Source organism: Impatiens glandulifera, chromosome 7 (assembly GCF_907164915.1).
Source record: "Impatiens glandulifera chromosome 7, dImpGla2.1, whole genome shotgun sequence".
NCBI classification, from domain to species: Eukaryota; Viridiplantae; Streptophyta; class Magnoliopsida; order Ericales; family Balsaminaceae; genus Impatiens; species Impatiens glandulifera.
Genome location: NC_061868.1, coordinates 10,829,745 through 10,855,848, shown reverse-complemented (window position 1 = coordinate 10,855,848; position 26,104 = coordinate 10,829,745). Strand labels below are relative to the sequence as shown.

The window sequence follows — 26,104 nt, the reverse complement described above, 5'->3', positions numbered from 1 at the left end:
CAGCCATATCAGAATCAGTGTAACCTTCTAGCACATGTTCACCATTTCCAAAACTCAAACACAAATTGGAAGTGCCTCTTAGATATCTAAGAATCCATTTCACTGCTTCCCAATGTTGTTTTCCTGGATTAGAAAGGAATCTACTTACCACACCGACTGCATAAGCTATATCTGGCCTAGTGCAAACCATTGCATACATCAAACTCCCTACAGCTGAGGAGTATGGCACACTTGACATTTCATCCTTTTCTTTTTCTGTTGATGGACACAACTTCTTGCTCAATTTCAAATGGCTAGGAAGTGGACAACTTACTTTCTTTGCTCCTTGCATGTTGAATCTTTCAAGCACCCTTTCAATGTACTTCTCTTGTGACAACCAAAGTCTCTTAGCCTTTCTGTCACGAGTAATCTTCATGCCCAATATCTGGCGTGCTTGACCCATGTCTTTCATTTCAAATGTCTTGGACATCTCTTTCTTCAACATAGCTATAAACAGAGCATCCTGTCCTGCAATCAACATATCATCAACATAAAGTAAAAGGATTATAAATTTTCCATTAGGAAATCTTTTGAAGAAAACACATGGATCTGCCTTGGTTTTCTGGTACCCATGACTCATCATAAAGGAGTCAAATTTCTTGTACCACTGTCTCGGGGCTTGTTTCAAACCATATAGACTCTTCTTCAATTTGCAAACCATGTTTTCTTTTTCTTTCACTTCAAATCCCTCTGGTTGCACCATATAGATCTCTTCTTCAAGGTTACCATGAAGGAATGCAGTTTTTACATCAAGTTGTTCAAGTTCAAGATCTAGGCCAGATACTAGACCTAACACTGCACGAATGGAAGTCATCTTTACCACTGGTGAGAAAATTTCCCCAAAGTCGATGCCCTGTTTCTGTCCAAAACCCTTTACGACCAGTCGGGCTTTGTACTTCATAAGTTCTCCATTTTCATCTCTCTTTAGCTTGAACACCCATTTATTTCTCAAGGCCTTTCTTCCCTTAGGAAGCTCCACAAGCTCATATGTGTCATTTTCTTGCAATGACTTCATCTCGTCTTTCATTGCATCCTGCCACTTAACTTTGTCTTTATGAGCTTGTGCCTCCTGAAAACTTTCTGGCTCTCCTTCTTCTGTCAACAGGATATACTCTGAAGAAGGGTATCTTTTAGAAGGTTGGTGCTCTCTCTCAGACCTTCTTAATGGGGGCTCTTCTGGCTCCTCTTGACGATGTTGCTCCCCCTGCTCAGGAACACCATAAACAGTCTCATCATCATTACTACCATTCATGTCAGAGGTTTCCTCAGTGGCTTCTTCATTTTGTTCATCTTCATCCGTTACTGTTGACTGTACATGTGAAGGAATTGGTATGAGTTCTATGGACTCATCAACCCTCTCTGACTTCTCAATGATTTCTGGACTTATCCCTGTCTGACCTTCAAAGAACACAACATCTCTGCACCTGACAATTCTCTTCTTTTCTGAGTCCCATAACCTGTACCCAAATTCTTCATTTCCATATCCAAGGAAAATACATGGAGTTGCTTTATCATCCAACTTGGATCTTTGTTCCTTTGGAATATGCACATATGCTTTGCATCCAAACACCCTTAGATGTGAGTATGAAACATTCTTCTTAGACCATACTGTTTCTGGTATCTCGAATTTCAAAGGAACAGATGGCGACCTGTTTATGAGATAGCAGGCTGTGCGAACTGCTTCTCCCCAAAACTGTTTTGGCAACTTTGCCATCTTCAGCATGCATCTCACCTTTTCTACAATGGTGCGATTCATTCTCTCAGCCACACCATTGTGCTGCGGAGTTCCAGGCACTGTCTTCTCATGTCGAATACCATATTTGGTACAATATGTTTTAAATTCCTTGGAGGTATACTCTCCCCCGTTATCAGAGCGAAGACATTTCAGCTTACTGTCTGTCTCTCTTTCTACCATGACATGGAACTCTTGAAAGTAATTGAATACCTGGTCTTTTGTTCTCATAAAATAAACCCACACCTTTCTAGACGCATCATCAATAAATGTTAAAAAATATCGATTGCCACCCAATGACTCCACTTCAAAAGGACCACACACATCAGAATAAATCAAGTCTAACACATTATGTTTTCTTTCTGATGTCTGACTAAAAGAGACTCGATGTTGCTTACCAAATGGGCAGTAGTCGCATAGATCCAGAACCTCATCTTTGGTTGAGGGGATGTGCAGCTTCCTCACCAGAATTCGCAGCCCTTTCTCACTCATGTGGCCAAGGCGTTGATGCCACAGATTTAGAGAGCTTTCAGCTTGTACTGCATTCAGATCATCTTTGAGTACCTTCACATGTGTTCTGTACAATGAATGCCACGACTTCCCTTTTGCTACAATCATTGATCCTTTGCTGAGTTTCCATTCACCACCACCAAGATAATGCTTGAATCCATCTTTGTCCAATGCATCACCTGATATCAAATTTAGACGTAAATCAGGAATATGCCGCACATCTTTCAGTGTTAACCGATGCCCCTGTTCTGTCTGCAAATAAATGTCACCAATACCCACAATGCTTGAGTGACTAGTATTACCCATCTTCACTGTACCAAGATCTCCAGCCTTGTACGTGGTGAAGAACTCTTTATTCGGTGTAGCATGATAGCAAGCACCTGTATCAACTATCCACTCAACTCCTTGGTGATCTTCTACATGTAGATATTGTTCCTTTTCACAAGAAAGAATAACTACATCCTCTGCAGTTACTGTGGCTGTGGTATTTCTGTTTTCATCATCTTTCTTCTGATTTTTGCCTTCATTCTGTAGTCTTTTCCAGGCTCTACAATTTTTCTTCATGTGACCTTCTTTACCACAGTGATAACATTCTCTCCCCTTAGATTTTGATCTGCCTCTTGACTTGCTATGGCCTCTTGATTGTTGTCGGTGTTCAGCTCTTCCCCTGTTCTCTGTGACTAGGGCCTGTGCACTATTTGTATTAGTTGACTTCCTTCTTGTCTCCTCATTGAACAAGCTGCTAGTAACTATACTCATAGTAAGCACACCATTCGGAGCTGCATTACTAACAGTCACAACCAATGTCTCCCAACTGTCAGGCAATGATCCCAATAGCAATAAGGCTTGTAGCTCATCTTCTAAGGTCATCTCCATCACTGATAATTGATTAATCAAGCTCTGGAACTCGTTTAAATGCTCAGCAACACCTGTGCCTTCTCTAAATTTCAGATTTACCAACTTTCGGATCAGAAACGCTTTGTTACCTGCCGTCTTCTGCTCATACAATGACTCTAGCTTCTTCCATAGCTCATGAGCACTTTTCTCACTTGCTACATGGTGATAAACACTATCATCAAGCCATTGTCTGATTGTGCCAACTGCTTTCCGGTTCAGTTTTATCCAATCAGCTTCAGCCATCTCTTTTGGCTTTGCACTATCTCCTTCAACTGGCTCATACAGATCCTTACAATAAAGGATGTCCTCCATTTTGGATTTCCAAATCTGCCAGTTATTGTTTGTCAGCCTGATCATAGTGCTACTGCCTTCCATCTGAACCTGAGGGAAAAACACTCTTCAATAGAAAGTAAACCTAACAGCTCTGATACCACTTGTTAGGAATTTCAAGTTGAATAATACTTCCTATTGAAATCAATTGATCTGATTAATTTCACAAGTCAACCAAATCATACTAGCAGATCAGCAAAGTAATAAAGAACACCAGATTTACGTGGAAAACTCTCTCAACACGGAGGGAAAAAAACCACGGGGCAAAACCAACAGATTTCACTAATCAGTAAGAAACCGATACAATTGTTCTTCTCAACTTTAAACCTAAAGTTGAGGTATACATACAGAGAAACTAATTTCATTCAAACCCAAACAAATCTAGGTTTGAGAAAACATGAAATTCCCTTTACAAGTAAGAGAGAAATGAACCTGAGGGTAATCAAGACAAAGAAGGTGATACTCTGTTCTCCTTCTCTTCTTCTTCCTCTATATCTTCTTCCCTTCTTCTTCCTCTGTATTTTCTTCACTCTGTTTCTCTTGATCTCTTCACAGAACTCTCTCTGAAAATTGTGGTAGAGAGAGAAACAAAATTAGGGTTTATTTGGTTTTATATTGCCTAATTGGGCTGGACCCATAAGGCCCAACACCCAATTAATTTAAAATTTAAAAATTAACAATATTTATAAGATTTAAATTTTTAACTAATGTCTTAAGAAAATAGGGTTAAGAAAATAAGGAGAGAATGTCAATTTTATTATCGAACTGTAACAGAATCATCACGTATATTACTGAACTAATTTTTGTCCGTTCATATCACTTAATGTTCATTTATGTCATTGCTTGACAAAACATCCATACCCGTTAAATGATTGCACATATAATTGACATGTCATTTTTTTAAAAATTAATATATATTATATATTTATTTTTATTCACTATTTCTAAATAATAAAATTTAATTTTACATTTTTAAATGCATTAACCAAACAAATTATACATTTTGAGAGGTATTAATAATAATTTATTTTTTTAATTAATATATTTTCAACATTCATTTTTATTAACTTTCTAAATAATAAAGTCCGTTCATAAAAATAAATGTTGAAAATATATTAATTAATAAAAGTGAATGATTGTTATTGTCTCTCAAAATGTCTAGATTGTTTGGTTAATGTCTCTGAAAATATAAAATTTTTATTATTTAAATTTTATAAATATAAATAAAAATATAATATATATTAATTTTAAAAAATAATATGTCAATCAAATGTGTCATTATTTAACAGAAAACTTAACAGACTTGAATGTTTTTGTTGACTAGTAATATACATGAACATTAAATTCAACTACAGAGGTGTGAACGAACAAAAATTAATTTAGTGATATACATGGATATTCCGTTATAGTTCGATGATAAAATTGACATTCTTCCCAAGAAAATAAAGATATATCATTTAATATATATAGTTAAAGTGTAAAAAGTCTTAATTATAATATATATATATATATATATATATATTTGGAGTTTGGAGTTATTATCTCACTAAGAGCACATTAATCTTAAAGAAATGTATGATATAACTATAAAGAAAAAGGATAGAAAGAGCGATGTTAGGGCAACGACTCCCTATCGACCTCACATCTTGCAGTTAGAGTGGAAAAAAGTCACTCTAACTAAAAAAACAAATTAATAAAAATTTGTTTTTAATTTTTTTAATCTCTCTCAATTCTCTCTTTTCCTCCCTCTCCATTTTCGATTTCCCTCTTCGTCTTTCTTCTTCTACGACGACAACTTTTTGACTTTCTTCTTCTGCGACTTCGGCTTTCTTCTTCCTTCTTCCGCAACTTCGGAATTCGGCGATTTCTTTTTTCTTCCAAGTACCTTCTTCAACAAGTTCGAAAATGGTAAACCTTCAATGACGAACAACAATGTTACCGAACAAATTAAACCCTAAAATCATTTTACTTTTATTTTTCAAGAGAAACAGTTTCCGTTAACTACATTCAAGTCCAACACTAACAAAAGGTAAGTTCTCAAACATGATCACCCTGTACTCAGGAATCGCTGCTTCAATAGCTGAATTCACATTCAATATTATGAAATTTTCTTGGCAAGACCTTGGTAATAAAACATATTGTGGAATCTACTATATGTGACAACTAGAGTCATTTACAAGGGAAGAAATACAAGTGAATCATGTTTTCATGGAAAATATAAGTTATACATTTTTAACATTGTTTGAGAATTATATGTACTACCCTGCTGAAACTTGTGTTTTTAAAAGTTTAAGACAATACTTGAGTCAATGAGGATAAAATATGTTGCAGTGATCCTGAAGTCAGAGATAAATTTTGTTAGGAACAAAATTCCTGAAAAATTACAGAAAGTTACTACATTGTTATAAAATGTAAAAATAGATGAACACTAATTGTATATTAATACCATTTGTAACACTATAACATTATAACATTGTTAGGTTGCTACATTATTCTCATCTCTAAGATCATCTAATTCCTTTCATCATAAATTGATAATGTCTTCCATAAATTGATCATCTTGATCAATTTTTTCGTTCATTTCATCATTAACGACATTCTCTCCTATTCCACCCTAATTCTCATCTCTAAGGTCATCCAATTATTTCTCATCATCATCCATTTCATTCGAAGATCTCATTTCTCCATGAAAGTACTAAAATTGTAATTTTCATGGATCCCAACGCAATTAGATGATCTTTCACCACTATTCTATTATCATAAGTTCGATTTCCACACTTTACACACGGACAAGCAATCAAATTTCGGTTAGTAAACCTACTCGCGAGGTCTATGAACATTTCAACCCCTTGAATATAATTTGGATCATATCGGCGTAGATTCATCAAACTTTTATTGAGGACTTCTATTTTAACTAGGAATTAACAACCAATAATGAAATTAACATCTACCTGTGTAATTACTAGCAACATATAATCAATTAATCAACATACTAACCAAAACATAATGAAAAACCTTAACATATTAATCCAAGTAAGTCATTTCTCTAAACATGTAACCCTAATAATTCAAGTAAGTCATTTCTCTAAACATGCAACCCTAATAATAAAAAACATATGCAAATTTTAGAACTTACCAAATGGAGAATGTCGACGAAGAGTAAATCTCAAATACTTAATAACGACTGGTAAAATTGAAAATAAAGAACAACGCCAATTTGTCAGCCAACATTATTTGAAAATAAATTGTATTGGTTCACGGATATGAAAAGGAACTGAGTTACATGTGGCCACTATAGGAACATAAAATACACCACTACTCCTACATGATTGTAATAGTCGATTGTAAAATGAAGGAACTCTCTTTTAAGAGTGGTTTGACAGAATTATGGATCAGGTCTCCAAATCACAGACTATTTTACAGCTAATTAGCAAGCTTGCTTGAACATGCATTATCTAAGGGTGGTCAAGATAACCCTGAATAAGAAATTAACTTAGTAGACAATATTTATAGAACATTATCATCAAATTTAAAACCCAATAGTTATAGTAGGAAAATCTAAATCAAACCTAAATTAAACCTAAATTCTAAACATATTTGAACGAATGTTACCTAGAGCGGGGAACAACGGAAGGATGAACAGTGGACGAATGGCTAACGGTGGACGAATGGCGGAAGGCTGAATGGGCGACTGAATGGTGGACGAACGGAAGGCTGAACAAGTGGAGAGAGAGAGAGAGAGGGAGAATCGCGGCAACGGTGGAGAAGAAAGAAGGAAAAAGGAAGAAGTGTAGGTTTTATTTAATGAATATCGACGTCGATGTTATTGTGTGTCGATGCTAATATTCATTTAATGAATATTAACGTCGGTTTTACCCTAACGTCAACATTAATATTATAACAAATTAACGTCGACGTTAGGCTAGCATCGACGCCAATAATCTTTTTTCCAAACAACGTTTCATTTTGGCAAAAACTCCTCTTTATTAACGTCGACTTTACCCTAACGTCAACGTTAATATTATAACAGATTAACGTAGGCGTTAAGCTAACGCCGACGCCAATAATATTTTCCGAAAAACGTTTCAATTTGGCAGATGCTCCTCTTTATTAACGTCGACTTTACCCTAACGACGATGTTAATATTATAACAGATTAACGTCGTCATTAGACTAACACTAATGTTACTAATCTTTTGTAAAAAAACATTTCGATTTGGCAGAAACTCCTCTTTATTAACGTCGGCTTTAAGGTAAAGTCAACACTAATAATATCTAACTTAGGAATTTTTGGAGATTAATCTTAGATCTTACTTCAATAATTCTATCTTTTCAAATGACTTCATTTCTATATTTAAAGATGATTTATGGATAATGATCCAATTTTTATTTATTTTTGTTGATAATGATATATATATATATATATATATATATATATATATATATATATGTAAAGTTTTTACTTCATTTCTAGATTTGAAATTATTGAATGTTTCTATTCTAAAGAATCTAACAAATTCAATGAAATTTCAATAATTTACCTTATCTTTCCAAACTAATCCTAATTACCATACTTGTAATCATAAAATCTTGAGTTGGGATTAAATCTAAAAGAAAATTTAAAACAATAACAAAATAAAATGGAACATATAAAATAACCAAAGAAAAATTGAAACAATAACCAAAGATAAATTGGAACAATAACCAATGAAATTTCAATAATTTACATCATCTTGAGTTGAGATTAATATATAAAATAAGACATATTAATGGAACATTATTCCAAATCATTAAACTCCATTTAATCAAATCCATAATCATTAAACTCCATTCAATAATTTACCACATTGATGGAGAACTTGAATAGACAACTAGGCTCTCTTGAGAAATCTCCATTTTCAATTTCCTTCTAACCAATTGAAGATGGAGAGTTTCCAGGAGAGATTAATGATCATTGAGAAAATCCTTAAAGAGAAGTGCTTTTAACCAATAGACAATTAGACTCTCCTAGAAAATCTCCATTTTTAATTTCCTTCTAACCAATTGAAGATGGAGAAAATTCTTTAAGGAGAAGCAAGAGAGGAGCGTGCTAAGTGACTGCATGAATTGATTTCTCCTTGTGAACTTCAACTATTGCGTTTCTAACTAATATACAATCAGACTTTTCTAAGAAATCTTTATCTTCAATTTTCTTTTAACCAATTGAAGATGAAAATATCTCAAAAGAGATCGATTGATGATCATTGAAAAAACCCTAATTAGCTATTAGTTGGTAGAAAATTAGTGGTTTCACTTTTCACCGCTAAAGAAATCTCAAATTTCTTAAGGAGAACCGAGAGAGGAGTGTGTTATTTAAAGGTATGAAACTTATTAGGCAAAAAATGTCTGCGACAACATTTGTCGGTAGAACGTTGATATTCTAAGGATTATTAGGGACGGAGATAACATAATATTGTGGCTGATAGTCTTTATAATATCAGTCACGACATTTGTCGGTGTCGTGGATGATATTATAGATTACCAGCCATGGCATTATGCTATCGTAGTCCCTAATAATCTTTAAAATATGAGAGACGACGATAACATAATGTCGTGGCTAATATTCTTTTTAAAAATGGCAAGGATAGGGAGGGAAATTCCGAATTGTAGGGACGACATTCACAACGAAAATCGTCGCTGATAATAATGACGGGAGAGGGGCGGAAAAGCATGAATTCTAGCGACGGTGTTGACAACAAAAATCGTCACTGATATTTTTTATTAACTAGGGCGGAACTTGTTAGGAATTTCAAGTTGAATAATATTTTCCTATTGAAATCAATTGATCTGATTAATTTCACAAGTCAACCAAATCATACTAGCAGATCAGAAAAGTAATAAAGAACACCAGATTTACGTGGAAAACTCTCTCAACACAGAGGGTAAAAAACCACGGGGCAAAACCAACAGATTTCACTAATTAGTAAGAAACCGATACAATTGTTCTTCTCAACTTTAAACCTAAAGTTGAGGTATATATACAGATAAACTAATTTCATTCAAACCCAAACAAATCTAGGTTTGAGAAAACATGAAATTCCCTTTACAAATAAGAGAGAAATGAACATGAGGGTAATCAAGACAAAGAAGGTGATACTCTGTTCTCCTTCTCTTCTTCTTCCTCTATATCTTCTTCTCTTCTTCTTCCTCTGTATTTTCTTCACTCTGTTTCTCTTGATCTCTTCACAGAACTCTCACTGAAAATTTGTGGTAGAGAGAGAAACAAAATTAGGGTTTATTTGGTTTTTATATTGCCTAATTGGGCTGGACCCATAAGGCCCAACAGAACTTTTCCGTGGCTAAAAGTTTTTATTAACCACGCTGATATGGTCTTCATCGCTAATAATTTTTATTAATCACTGCGTAACTTCGCTTTCACCAAGATCCGTCTCTAATAACCCAAATTCTACTAGTGGAAATTATAGTGGAGGACGCCATGTTGTGTGGTCGGTTATGGAAGAAGAACCGTTAATGAGAAATGCCCGATTGTGTTTGCGGAAGTTGAAAGGATTTTTGTTGGTTTGAAATCGCGCACGGAAGAGAATATAAATGGAAAAGAATAAATTAAGAAATTAAGATTTTGTTTATTAAAAAATATAATTAATAAATAAATGAGATGCGCAAATAACGTTAAATAATTACCAGAGTTCTAAATATAACTAAATAAACGATAAAAAATTTAGGAGAATCCTAAATTGGACAAAATTCTCCAACTAAATTCCTAAATTATTCATTTATCCAAATGTTAAAGGGTTTTTACTGTTTTAGTGGGCTTAAATTATAATTAGGCTAGTTATGGAGACGATTAGTTAGATAAATTTGTATAAATACTGTTTTAGTGGGCTTAAATTATAATTAGGCTAGTTATGGAGACTATTAGTTAGATAAATTTGTATAAATAGTAGATGGTTAATATTTTGTATGTGGTGATTTGCTTAGTTGGAAAGGGTTTCTTCTCATCCCTCTAAGTTTATCTTCATTCTTCATATTTTAGTATCTATATACCTATGCATTTTTAATATAACTTTTACAAGATTAGGTTACTTTGAAACTTCACCAAAATTTTACCTATCAAGTTGTTGAGTTAATAATCAAATTCGAATAAGTGACCTATTGCCTCAAAATATAGAGCTAAAAGTTAGGCAATTCAATAGATTAATTAAATTTGTTTTCACTTTAAAAAGAAAGAAGTTAAAAGTAATAAAATAAGGAATTTTAGAAAACAAATACATTATTTTACTCTTTTTTTTAAGGGTGAAATTGAGACTCCTCATTGAGGTTAATTGAAATTTAAATCTCTTCTTTCAAATCTTATAATTTGATTTTTATTGTTAAAATTATACGAAACAAGATTTTGTCTTAACGGTTTCAAACGCCGTTAATTTATTATATACGCGGCAGACCAATCTGCGAATCGAGCGAGCTTCGAAATCCGGTGCATTATCCCGAAACATTCCATGCACGTAGAAGATTTTATAGAATAGACTGTTCTGATCAAAGAATGGAAAATAAAAGTGAATCTGAAAGCGTGATGAGAGAATCAAAACAAAAAATAAAATATTCGAATTAATCGGGTTTTGGCTGAATGAACGTCTATGCCAGCTATTGAAGATGAATGTTACCTTTATCGAAAGGTGACCACATATAGTTCCGAGGTTGGCCTAACCTAACCCGAATGATTTAGGTTTTTCTAACCAAGCCTTGACTTGCCTAAAAAGAGTAAGATAGATTTCTATTGAGCATTGAAACGTTGTTAATTTATTATTTATGTGACATTTATAAATAAATAAAATATTAATATCACTAATTTAACTGCCGAATTTAGAATTTTTAAATACCGATTTTTAAAATTCGATAGTTAAAACTTTAATTCTTTGCTAAGTAGTTAAATAGATAAATAAATATCTTAATTAATTATTTATAAATGTTACATAGATAATTTCATTTTGTATGAAACAATTACGAGCTTCAAATTTTGAGATTTAAGAAAAAGTCTAAAATTTCAATTGACCCAATAAAGAATCAAAATTTGAAAATTCGACCATTTACTTTTACTTTTACAACATAATTTTTTATTTAAATTTATAATGATTTTAAAGTTACCAAATTGGATTTAATTAACCATCCCAAACCACCTACCAAAGCTTGATCCAATCATCCAATAGATCACAACCAATCTAGATTTAAAAAATCAACAATATTAACTGTTAATATTTATTTTGGTAGACAAATTGAATTGTTTATACCCATATTTAATATAATCAAAATATTAATTCAATAAAATCACAACCAAATAAATAAAAGGAAAGACAACTTTTCATAATTCTATATTTTCCAACATTTAAAGTACTTTCTTGTAAAGATTCCTCTTCAAAAATAAAATGTGGTCCATTGATGGTTAATGTAGTGCCTAATAGTTTGGTTGTTGGTACAATGTGCCCATAAATGCAACCTCAATTTTTGACTTACTAAATAGGATAGCAATTTGATCTTCTAAGGTAAGATTTGAATTTATTTTTATTTAACTAATAATTGATTAGTAATGGTACTAACACTAAAAATAACATGATTAGATATATTTATATTTTTTATTGGAACAAAATATGATAATTTATTTTTGCAGTTATAAATTTTTCTAATTAAAAAACAAATATGAGTTATAAATTTAATATTTTATTTTATGAAAAATTATATTAAATGAGTTCAATTACTATAGTATTATTTTATATATATAATTTATAAAAAAAATATAATATTTTAATTAAGAAATTAATTTGGTGATTGAAATAATAAAAAGTTATATAATAAATATTTTTGTTGTTGTAAGAATCAAATAATTTAAAATTAAACCAGCTCTAAATTTAATATTATTCATAAAGTAGAATAGAAATGGGGTGTCCCATAAGGATTCCCCAAGGTCCCATCCTTATTAGTTAAATTTAAAATATCTAGATTTTATTGGCTAGAAATAACTCCTCTTAATAAATAGGGTAGAGAAAATACTCTCTAGAAATTTCTTCAATTCCTTTGTTAATGGTTCATCGTAATTATATATTTATCAATGTTTTATTATTTTGATAAGTACCATCCATCTGATTTATTGATAACAAAAGTATATTGAGCTTATTTGAAAACTTCAGAATAAATCTTTGAATTCTGATTTGAAATTGTGCATTGTGATTCAATGTTTTGAGCGAACAACGTAGCTCAATCGAACGAAGTACTTCTCGTTTTAAAATACGAATTAACTAGTTTTTTAGTTGCAGAGGAAATCCACAATTACACAATCACACTAGTCTTTTTGTTGAAGTTAGAAGGAAATGTATAATTATTGTTCTACCTTTCATTATTTGCTTTAAATAAATTAGAATTAAACCTTCACTCAAAGAAATTGAACCTATTTTTAATACATTTATATTATTTTTAACAAAGAAAGAGTCGTGTTATATACGAAAACAAATCACAAAGCCAAATTATAGACGCAAAATGTGATAACTTCATTTCTAGCCTTTTAACATCTTAGATTAAAAAAAATTCCATGTGAGGATGAAGTCTCAAAATGTGATGGAATAAAATATTACATTATACTTATAGTTATTTTCAAAAAAAAATATATCTATGGGTTTGTTAGTCATGGTAGGAGGAAGTAAAAATGGTGGGCTTTGGCATATTAAGAGGAATTATGGGTTTGTTAGTCATCTCGATCTCATTAGGAAGGAAATGAATTAGGTTTTAAGCCTGTTCTGTTGATTTTAGAAATGTGACATGATTAAACATAATTCTAATTCTATGATTATATTAGTTAGGCTATCTAGATAGATACATATGTGTCTTTTAGAATGTATATATTCTTTCTTGGATTGAGACATCAATTTTATCCATTGAGATTGCCTACCATCTCTAGCAGTCGATAATTTTAATAAATAATATATATATATATATATATATATATATATATATATATATATATATATATATATATATATATATATATATATATATATATATTTCATTAAGCCTTAACTAAACTGGCATCAATCAAATAAATTACCAAACATTAAAACGTTATATTATAATTTAAAAAATATATTTTTGATTTAAAATTAATAATTAAGATCACATGTTTAAAAAAATATTTAATAGTTATTCAATTAAATTAACAAATATTATATGATAAAAATTGATAATAAAATATAAAAGAAAATCACACCTAAATAAATATATTATCTCATTTATAATATTATAATATTATAAATTTATAATATTATAATTTTCTAAAATTTTAATTAATCATTTAAATTAATATACAAAAATGATAATAAAAAAAAAGAAAATTAAAACATAATAGCAAAATAGACATTAAAAAATAATCACATTAAATTTATAAGTGTTCTATTGGATAAATTAAAATATCAAAATTTAAAATTGTTAAATATTTTTTTACCTCATTTTTTAGATGTGTTTTTCATTTTCTCTCGTCAAATCTTTTAATTGATCTTTTCAAATTATACATATTTCTCAAATTAATAGTAGGATGGACATAAAATTACATATTAAAACATACTTAAAATTTAAGAAAAACTTTACCCTACATATAACTTATCTTTTAAGGATTAACGACATTGGAATCACCATTCTTTTATCCTCAAATTTCACCTTTCCCTCTATTCCACCACTTAATTTAATTCACATATTTCATCATATCTTATCCTTCAAAAATTCTATTATCGCGTTCAAACCATCATTCTTTCATCCTAAAATTACACATTTCTCTCGATCTCACATAATTTGAATGTAAATATTTCATCATATCTTATCTTTTTCAAAGATTCTATTATTGTCTTCGAACCATTATTCTTTCATCCTCAAATTTCACATTCCCCTCAATCCCACCTAATTCAAATTCACATATTTCATTATATCTTATCCTTCAAAGATTATATTATCGTATTCGAACCACCATTCTTTCATCCTCAAATTTCACCTTTCTCTTGATCCCACCTAATTCAAATTCATATTTTTCTTCATATCTTATCCTTCAAACATTATATCCGTGTTCGAACCATCATTCTTTCATCCACAAATTCGCACCACCATTCCATTGATCTCTCTATTTGAAATTAACATATTTTATCATATCTTATCCTTTAAGGATTTCACCATTCCCTGTCCCTCTAATTCAAATTCTCATTATTAACACCATCCATAAATTAACATCATTATTCTCTCAAATATGCACCCACATTTATCAATATCATTATCATTTTAATTTTAATAATACAAACTTTAAAATTTGCACCAAGTAAGACTCAAACATTGGTCTCGAGTTTGAAATGTTAATCATTTAACCATTCGACTTAGGGATGTTTAATATTTGGTCTGAACCGAATATCCGATCGAATTTGAATTCACCGAATTTGAATAAATCGAATTTGAATTTTATTTTCGGTTTTTGAATCGAATTTCAAACCAATTCGAATTCAAATACGGTTTTCGAATTGGTTTTCAAGTTTGGGTTTCAACTCGAAAACCAAACCTAAAACCGAATTCATTTTTTTATTATTTATTTTTCCAAATGTAGCTTAAGAAAAAATTCAAAATAATCAAATTAGAATATGTTAAACTCAAGTTTTAATAATAATAAAAAAAGGTAACAAAAGCACTAGTGGTCTAGTGGTAGAATAGTACCCTACCATGGTATAGACTCGGGTTCAATTCCGATGCAATTTATTTGAACACCCCTACGACTATTTGTGATTGTTAAATTTAATTTATAATTTTATATATACATATATATTTAATAATTCTATTGACTAAAAATAAAAATATAATGAATAAAAAATAATTATATAAATAATATATATGTAGAGTGAATATATAAAAATTACTATTTTTTAATAAATTATTTAGATATTTAGATTAAAATATTTTTAAAATTTTATATATAATTATATATTATAAAATAATTAATACAAATAAAATTATTGATATATATATATATATGATTTATTTAAAAAATAATTAAAATAATAATATATCAAAAATATGGAGATAAGAACAAATATTTTTATCTAAATTAAAAATAATAATGATCAATTTAATAAATATCGAGTGAGAAAAATATGTTATTACAAATCAGACAAATAATTAAATTAGATTAATTTATTTTTATTTAAATATATTATGAATTAATTTTTAATTAAATATTTAAAATATAATTACTAATATATATATAATTATTTAATTATTAAAAAAATATAAAATATAATTAAAAAGAGAAACAAACTCTTAAAATTCTATTAATAAAGTTTCATTATTCATTTATTATATCCTTACCTATTAACTTAGAATCGAGTTTAAATTTAAATGAATAAACTCAATTTATTTTGTCTAAAAAAAAAATTCAAAACACTCACAACGCTCGACCTGCTAATCCTTACAAATTTAGGATTAAGCGTTATTAGGTATACTAGTGAGATTTCTGTATATTTGTACGGTTAAAATCAAAATTATCATAATCAATATACCCATTGTCTCATAAATAATATCATTACCCAATTCTTTTTTATCGATTTTTATCAACTCACTTCGGTCAACCAACAATCTTATTCTCACCTACTTATTAAGTCACTTCCGTCAACCAAGATATTTCTTATTACACAATCATCTCCTCTTTACCGACCTTTATCAAGTCACTTCCGTCAACTAACATATTCTTTATTACACAACCAACTCCTCTTAATTAAGAATTTAATTTATATTGTTAAGAATGTCTCGCGTTTATTAAATTTGGTGTTGAATTTAAAATATAAAGTTTTATTAGCCAAGTTAGTTAAAGGGTTGTACTTGTTTTTGTTAGGTTGCAAGTGCAAAACATCATATAGAATTTTTAATTTTATTTTTAATCGTTTTAAATTTATGGGAAGATCAACTCACAATCCGACCCAAGTATTCATTTACTCTCATATATATATATTAACCACATCTCTTGACCTGACAATCTGGATGTTTTGAAATTAATCATCATTATATATATGTATATATATATATATATATTAGCTAGCTAAAAGTTGAACTTGTGATGTTAGGAATGTCTTGCGTTCATTAAATTTGGCGTTAAATTTAAAATATAAAGTCTTATTAGTCTAGTTGATTGAATGAATATACTGTTTTGTAAGGTTGTAAGTTCAAAACATACATATAGCAATTTTATTTTATTTTTAATCATTTTAAGTTTATGGGTGGGACAACCCACAATCCGAATCAAGTATCCATTTACTCTCACAAATATATCCAAATTAACCACACTTTGAAATTAAGCAAAACAATATAAATATATATAGTGTTAGGATCGATGACAACAATAGAAGGGGGGTTGAATAATGTTATACACATTATCACTTTAAATTTGATTTTAATCCTGTTAGAGATGAAAATTAGTTTCTATTCTTCACAAATCATCGCAAGCTCTTGTACGGATTCAAGTGCGGAAATGCTTTCTAGATTTAAAGCGACAAATTATGAGCTGTTAGATGCAGAAAAGAAATAACACAAGAGTTTTATAGATGTTCAGAGATAAAACTCCTACGTCACCCCTTCTTCTATTTCTAGAAGAATTTCACTAATAGACATTGATTTGTATAGCGACTACACAAACATAGTCAAAACACATGACTTAACAACTGCCTATTCTGAACTCCTAGCTATCACTCACTGTTGAACAGACAACGTTCTGTTCAACTTACAATACTGAAAAATACACTCAGGTAGAACAGTAAACTATTACACAACTTAGCTTAGTGAATTACAGAATAATCCAAAAGAGAGTAATCACAAAGATAAGCAATTCAGATTTCGTGCGATCAAGAAGTAAAAGATTGCCCAGAGTTTCGAAATTGCGTGAGAGAATCGAGATGGCAAGAAAATCAGATGAGAGATCAAGAGATTCGACGTTGTACTATGATCACTTTATATTGAAGTGTAGCAACGATCGAATCTATTTCTTGGATACGTGTTAGCTTTCCGTTAGATATACGGGATCATACGCAAGAATATATTTGTTGGATCGTGGCGTACAGGATGGTAATGCACGGGGCTAAAGGAATATTAACATACGTGGAAGTTGTACATTTTTGTCGTATTAAGCTGACTGGGTAGTCTGCTGATAACGAACGATGTTGTTCGCTATGCTGATGAGCTATGTAGATAAGAAAGTGCTTCTTCAGACGGATGTTGAAGCAAGGCTGCTATCAGCGCTTCTTCAAACGACTTCTGAAGCAAGACGTCTACTCGCGCTTTTTCAGAGTGTTGTTGAAGCAAGGCGTCTACTTGCGCTTTTTCAGACTGCTGCTGAAGCAAGGCGTCTGCTCGTACTTCTTCAGACTTCTGTTGAAGTAAGGCGTCTACTCGCGCTTCTTCAGACTGTTGCGGAAGCAAGGAGTCTCTTGAGTTGTACCTACGCATTAAACAATTGCACAACTTAATTTTATTCACTTATGAATTCATTATCAAAACTATGTTGTATTAATTAAACTTAATTTTATTGTTCTAAGTTCATTTTAATTAATTTAAAACATTTTTTTTATTTTAACTTAATTAATTATTTTTCTTTTAATTAATTATTCTTTTTCTTTATTTAATGTATAGTATGACTAATTAAATTAGAAAGAGATCAGACAAATTAATGGCCTGGATATGTCTTACCAAAATTTAAAGTTTTGATTTAGTTTTTTTTTTTTAAATAGCCCATTCTATTTTATTTATTTATTTTTATTTAGTAAATTATATATATTTTAATATATATATATATATATATATATATATATATATTGAAAATTAAACCCAAATAACATTTTATTACAATCTAATTCTTGTTTTTATTTTATTTTTACTAATCTTATTAGTTGTAAAAGGGTTAAATTGTATACTGTGAATTTGACATTACTTAGAGGGAAGAGGATCCTCTGCTAAGAGATGCAATTATAATTCTTCACGCAATTTTCGATTTGAATTATCTCATGAGTTTGATATATAGTTGACAGAATGAGACGGGGATATATATATCCACCATCTCCGATTTCATCATAATTCTGTCTCGAACATTATAAACACAATTACACATATAAAATCATCGAGTGTTATATATGTTTCTTCATAGAAAACACTAATTTAACTTGGGGGCTAATATGTTGTCATATCCAATGGATAAAAAGAGAAAAAGTATAAATTTAGTATGCTTATGCTCTTATTTGTTTTTAAGAAGTTAATTTTCATCGATTATAATATGTCTTATGTGTCCGCCCAAAATGAACATTCACTTTTACAAATAATTTAGTTATATTATTGAAAACATGATTTTACATTTTAATTTAAATTAGTCAATCAAATCCTTGCATCTAAAATTATAACCTAAAACTAAAGATAAACCTAAGTAAACAAAAATGATTAGACATAAAATGATGGATGAAATAATTAATTGGAAAGATGATGGATGAAGGAATTAATTGGAAAGAGTTTTGGAGAATTGGTAATTGGAAAGATGATATTAGCCAAAACATCATAATTACTAGTGTATATTTATTCCCAAAAAGACATCATCAGTAGTTGTTTGATGTTTGATAATTACGATAAAAACCTAATTTTTATCCCAATAACCTAAATATTATATTAAGAATCTAATCAATAATTTTATTCATTTAAATATTAAAAGTATCTTCTAATTTTATCTTCTCTCTAAACCACCATTCTCTCACCTAAATCATATCCTTTAAACTAAAAAGATAAATTAGTCTTCAAATTTTAAAAACTAATTTTTCTTAAATTTTCCTAATTTTCATCAAACAAGTGTTTTTACGAGAAAACTCAAGTAAAAACCAAAAAAAATCTTTTCCAAACAAGCCAAGGGATTTGTTTAACATTTAATTATTTTAGGGTTTTAGTGAATTTTATTAAAAATTTGGTTGGACGAAAAATAGGTTATTTGGATTTTTAATTAATTAAATTATTATATATAATATTATTTTGTTATAAAAATAAAATTAAAGTATTTTAATATTTTAATTGATAAATTGAATAATTTTGTGTTTGAAAATATATATGGATAGTAATTTTGAATTAAAAATATATTATTAGCTATTAATGCATGAATCAAAACTTGGAAGAGCTTCTTTGATTTTGGATTTTGAATTTTTTTTATTGAGTTATTTTTTAAAAATTATATTTTGGAAAATTATTAATTAGTTATTTGGGTTTTAGTCTTTTCTATTTAAATTTAATAAAAATAAATAATGAAATTTTGATATTTTGATATTTTAGTCGGTGAATTAAATAATTTGATGATAAAAATGATATTGAGTGGTAATTTTAATTTTTTTGAAATTCAAAATTAAGATGGGCTCTTAGAGCTTGTTTGGTTGTTTTTAAAATAAACTATAGTATATTTAAAAAATGTTGATTGCTTATTATTTTGTGTAGGAGATTTTTTTGATAAAATATATGAAAGATATTAATTTATAATGATAAAATATATTTTTTTAAAAGAAATAAAGAGTAATTTATTTTTCTTTAAAAAATATAAAAAATATTTTATTATTTTGATTAATGAATTGAGTGATTTGATTAGAGATTATGTTTGATTATGATTGAATTAAAAAAAAAATTGAAATATATGATAGTTGGGATTTTTATTTTTTTAAAATGAATTATTTAATTGAGAAATGATTAGGTGAAGGAATTTGGTGAGGAATGACTTGCATATTCGCTGAAAAAATCAAATAATTTCTCTCTTTTCTCTCGTTCCTCTCACTTTTACATTTTCCAACCATTGACACGTCATTTCCTCACCAAATTTCCTCACTAAATTCTCTCACTCTATCACTCCTCTTAAATAAATTGATTGAACGATGAAAAATAAATATTCAATATCAATATAAGTTTATCTTCTTTATTTAATTATATTAATAAATTATTCTACCTTTATAGTTGAAAATAATTTTTTTTATTCATAATCTAATATATATATTTTTAATTTATATATTTCATAAATTATTTTAATCATTTGAATACAAAAATTCTGTTTATTTAATATCTTATCTTTCATCTTTCTCTCCTTTAGAAGAATAGAATATAAAAAATTTTAAAAATAGTTTTTTTTTTTTTTTTTTTTAGCAAATAGACTTTTTACTCCAAACTCATAAAATTAGAAGAAAAAAAGATCAAACAAGCTCAAACTGAGCTTCTTTCATTTTGAGATTTTTATTGAGTTATTTTTTAGAAAGATATTTTTAAGAAGAAAAATTAAGTTAGATGAGATTTAGTTTTTTTTTTTATTTAAAATTTAAATTTAAATTTAATAAAAATATTTTAGTTAATAAATTAACCGATAATTATTATAATAATATTAATGTAATATTAATTTTTTATGAAAAAACTTAAAGATTAACTAATCAAATTTAAAGGAGCTCTAATGTATGAAAATGTTGGGTTATTTAAGATTTTATTGGGATTTTTGAAAAATAATATTTTTTCTTTTTATAATTCAAGTAATTTGAGTTTTTAGTTAATTAAATTAATATAATATTTTTATGAATTTAAAATTTATAAAATATATTTTATTATAAATGAATGGATTGAATGTTATTTATTCTTTCCTTCTTTTCTAAAAAAAAATTAATATCAAAAGAGTTTCATACACTTTATTTAATTATATTAATAAATTATTCTACCTTTTTATCACCTTTTTATCATGAGTGAAGGATATTACTGAAAGAAGATTCAGATTCTATTGACTAATCTAGATAGGAGAATAATTGATTAGAGACAGTCTTCCCACTTGAAGTTTGTTTGAAGTTTCATATTTAAGGATTTTTAATGAGTTTTTTATAATAAAAAATAATTAATTTAAAATTTTAACTAGTTGAATTTTATAAAACAAAGTATGTACATTTTAATGATTAAATTTTAGATAAAAATACAAATCAAATGAGTTCCAAAACTCTTGTTTCACCCTAATTAGAACTTTATTAGTTTCATGTCACCTCAAATTATATTTAGCAACATGTCACTATTATAATAAATTGTACCAGTTAAAAATATGAGTAATATTTATCTAATTTGGAATGAGGGGCGATAGGGAGAGGGAATTTAAGGGAGAAAATGATGTGTCACTATGGTTAGAAAAAGGATAAAAGTTGAGGAGATAGTGAAGAGAGAATTTTTTTTATTTTTTTGGCTAATCAAATTGCGCCACATCATTATCTCCCCTATTCTCTCCCTCAAATTCTCTTCCCCAATCATTTCTCATTTAGAATAAAATTAAAGTTCTAATTTGGTTGTAGAATTATTTTTTTTATTATTGAAAACAATTTTTATAAAATATATTTTTGGGATATTAATTAAATAAATATTTGTTTGAAATATATTAATAAATTTAATAATTTATGTGTTAAAACTCAACTATTAATGTCTTTTCAAATAAGTTCAATTTGTTATTTGATATAAAACTTTATAATATTTTTTATATTATAATTTTATATTTGGTATGAAATATATATATTAATAGAATATAAATATAAAAACTTAATTTTATCATTTTAATAAAATTTTATTTTGTTGTCATTTATTATTATATATATATATATATATATATATATATATATTATGAGATAATTTGTATTTCGATTAAATAAATAATTTGATAGTTGAACTATTCTGATATTTTCTTTTATATAAAGATTGGTTGTAATTAGGGGATTACGATATACCTTAATTTTTTATCCATATTTTATACTTACAAAAAATTTGGTACACATAAATTTTGGTATGGTATAGACATTATACATTTGATACCTAATAAATATATTAATTTTTTAAAAATAATTTAATATGGTTACTACATAAACATTACACAAAAATAAAAATTAAAATTATTTATTATAAAATAATTTTTTTTAAAATCTAATCATTATATAAATAAACAAATGTTAGTAATTAAATTTAATTACAAAATAAATATAAGTATAATTTTTAAGTTAAAACTAAAATGAAAATTAGATAGTGTTTTATATTTAAGATGAACTTGATAATATATTATACTTTATTTATTAAGTTTATTTAAAAAAAACATTATAATGAAATAAAATTAGTTTTATATATTGTAAAATAAAATGTCAAAGAGATTTTGCATATATTGAATAATATAATATAATTATATTTTAATTTGATTTGATTTTAAACAATAATATTTCTATAATTAAATTAATATTAAATTTATTTATTTTCTTATAAATATTATTTCGGTATATCAATATATCAAAAATTTTGAAAATTTAATGCTTTTAGTGTACTTTTAATTTAGGTATCGTTACTATACTTACTTTTTTCTGTATACAGAAAATATCATCGATATTTTTTATATACTAAGGTATTTTCGATATATCTGTAATATCGATAATTTTTTCCACTCCTAGTTGTAATTTATATTTTATATAATTTTATTTTGGATGTTGAAATGTTTTAGGTGGTATTTATTTTTAAAATAATTTTATTTTTAATATTAAATCATTTTAGTGCAAGTTTTTATTTTTAAAAATATTCAGTTATTTTTTAATAATTTTTTTTATATAATAAAATTATATGAATATATTTTTTTAATATAATATATTAAAAATTAATATTTTTATAAAGAAAAAAACTTAATTTTTTTATAAAATATAAAAATAAATAAATATAAAGGGAGAATAATTCTCCTCACAATCTACATAATGAAAAAAAATAATTTTGTAAATAAAAAATATCACATAAGAAGGTGCATACTTAACCTCCATTAAAAATAAACAAAAGTATTCATATGGTTAGTCTCAACATTTCAGTTCGTGATAGTTCAAGAGTCTCAACTTGTTTGATGATTGGTTATTGGGATAAAATCAAGTTTTTATCACAAAACTTAAACATCTTGTCAATAATTTAATCATCAATTTTATTCATTTAAATACCAAAATTATCCTATTTCTCTCTAAGCCACCTTATTTTTTCTCTTTTTAATCCACAATTCTTTCACATTTATCCTACCTTCTCAACTCAGGGGTAAAATAGTCTTAAAATTTTAAAAACCAATTTTTTCTAGTTTTTATCAAACAAGGGTTTTTAGGATAAAACTCAAGTAAAACCCAAAAACTCACTTCCTCAACTAGCATTTGATGTTAATCGTGCCTGCCAATTCATGCAGTCTCCTACCACCACTCATTGGTCTGCAATAAAAAGAATACTCCGCTACCTTCGTCATACTCCTCATCATGGACTTCTCATTCGTCCATCATCTTCTCTCAATATATCTGCCTTATCTGACTCCGACTGGGCTGGTTGTCCAGACGATCGTTGCTCCACAACTGACTACTGCATATTTCTTGGTGACAATCTTATCTTTTGGAATTCAAAGAAACAACAAGTTGTTGCTCGGTCTAGTATCGAGTCTGAGTATCGAGATCTAGCTCATGCCACTGCTGAACTCATCTGGCTCCAATCCTTGCTACGTGAACTTTACATCTCCCTACTTTAACGTCCCACTCTATGGTGTGACAACATTGGTGCTGCATTTCTGTCGGTCAATCTAGTTTTTCATGCTCGTACGAAACATATAGAGATTGATTTTCACTTCGTTCGCGAACGTGTTGCTCAGAAAGCTCTTTACATCCGATACATACCTATTGATGATCAAATTGTCGACATCCTCACCAAAGGACTTACGTCAAACTGATTTGCTTTATTGCGTAACAAACTCACGGTGTGTGCCTCCCCGTTTCGTTTAAGGGAAGGTATTAAAGACTCTACCATTAAAGAGCAACACACTTAGTCTCTTGGTTTTCATATTCTATCTATTAAGTGTATTTAAAACCTTTACACATTCTAACCTTTTAGTTTCCCTTATTTTTGTATAAATTCATATTCTTGTAATTTTAATAACACACAGAAATACATTCTTAATCTACAACAAATTCTTGCTTACTTATCTTTTTTAACTTGGTATCAGAGTCAATATTCGGTTTTAATAAACCTCTGTATCCATTGCCTCTTCTTCAACTTCTTCCGCTTCAACCACTCATTTCTTCCACAATCTCACATCCATTAAACTCGATCACAAAAACTTTCTTATTTGTAAATCTCAAATTTTACCTACCCTTAAAGGTTATGGTCTCTATTCATTTGTTACTGGAACTAATTCTGCCCCTGAAGCCTTTCTCCAAGTCGAGGATGCTGACGGATCTAGTGTCCTCACTCCAGATCCTACTTTTACCAACTAGGAGGAGCAAGATCAGAGAATCCTTTCATGGCTTCTCTCCACCCTTTCAGAATCCATCCTAGCCCAAGTGGTTGGTGAATCATCCCCTACATCTAAAGCCATTTGGTCTGCTTTAGAACGCACATTCGCCTCTCAATCTCAAGCTCGTCTAATGCAGCTTTGTCTTCAACTTTAGACAGTAAAGAAGGGCTCACTCCCGATGGCCGAATATTTGCCGAAAATAAAATCAATCATTGATAGTCTCGTTGGTGCTGGGAAAAACATATCTCAACAAGATTTCATCCTTTATGCTTTGGGAGGACTCGGTCCTGAATACGAATCTCTCACTGTAGCGGTAACCACTCACACTGACCCCATCACTATCGAAGACCTCCAAAGAATGCTTCTTACACATGAGATTCGTCTTGAATCACTCCACTCTAACTCTCCAACTGCTAATCTTGCATTTGGATCGAGAGGGATTTCAAAACCATCCCACTTCCAACGATCGCGACGTTTAGTCTCCTCTCCGAGTGATTATAGTGCAGAAAATGAAACTGTCAATAGATTGAGCTCCCAGAATTCTAATGGATATCAAATAAATGGGCCTTCAAGTTCATCTAAATTTTCACACTCCGACCGGGCTTCTACTATCGGGTTAGGGGGTCCTTCTACTAATGGGCCTTCTATTTTGGGTCATGGGCCTCGTGGGCCCAATAGAAATAAAATACAATGTCAATTGTGTGGTCGTTTTGGTCATGCGGCTAATGTTTGTCGATCGGGTTTGTTTTGTAATATTTGCAACTTTACAGGTCATTCGATTGAAACTTGTCGACGTCGTTAGAATCAAAATTCAACGACACACTCTGCTATGATGGCTACACCTTCTTCTGTTTATGACTCGGCTTGGTATCCCGACTCTGGTGCTACTGACCATCTCACGACGAACCTTGACAATCTTAGCATCTCAACTCCATATAATGGTACAGAAACTATTAAAATGGGAGACGGTAACCCTCTTCCTATTTCTAATATTGGGCAATCATTCATTCCATGTTCCAATAAAAACCTTCATCTACGTAATATATTGCATGTCCCATTGATAACTAAAAATCTTCTAAGTGTTTCCAAATTTTCTGCCGATAATAATATATTTTTTGAATTTCATCCAAATTATTGTATTGTCAAGGATCAGGTCACGAAGAGGGAACTCCTTCGCGGCACACTTAAAAACGGGCTATATCGCCTAAACTCAATCGTCAACCCTCTGTCCACTCATCAAGC

At 29.0% G+C, this 26,104-nt stretch overlaps 2 protein-coding genes across 2 annotated transcripts; both read left to right on the top strand.

The window, feature by feature from the left end:
• Window positions 1-17,720: 17,720 nt before the first annotated feature.
• On the top strand, window positions 17,721-24,842 carry LOC124946319 (uncharacterized mitochondrial protein AtMg00810-like). The gene is made up of 3 exons (XM_047486880.1): window positions 17,721-17,939; window positions 23,771-24,074; window positions 24,727-24,842. Exons 1-3 carry the CDS (start codon window positions 17,721-17,723, stop codon window positions 24,840-24,842), a joined length of 639 nt encoding a protein of 212 aa, XP_047342836.1.
• Window positions 24,843-25,040: 198 nt separating this feature from the next.
• On the top strand, window positions 25,041-25,664 carry LOC124946318. The gene has a single exon (XM_047486879.1). The coding sequence runs from the start codon at window positions 25,041-25,043 to the stop codon at window positions 25,662-25,664; it is 624 nt and encodes a 207-aa protein (XP_047342835.1).
• The last annotated feature ends 440 nt before the right edge of the window (window positions 25,665-26,104 follow it).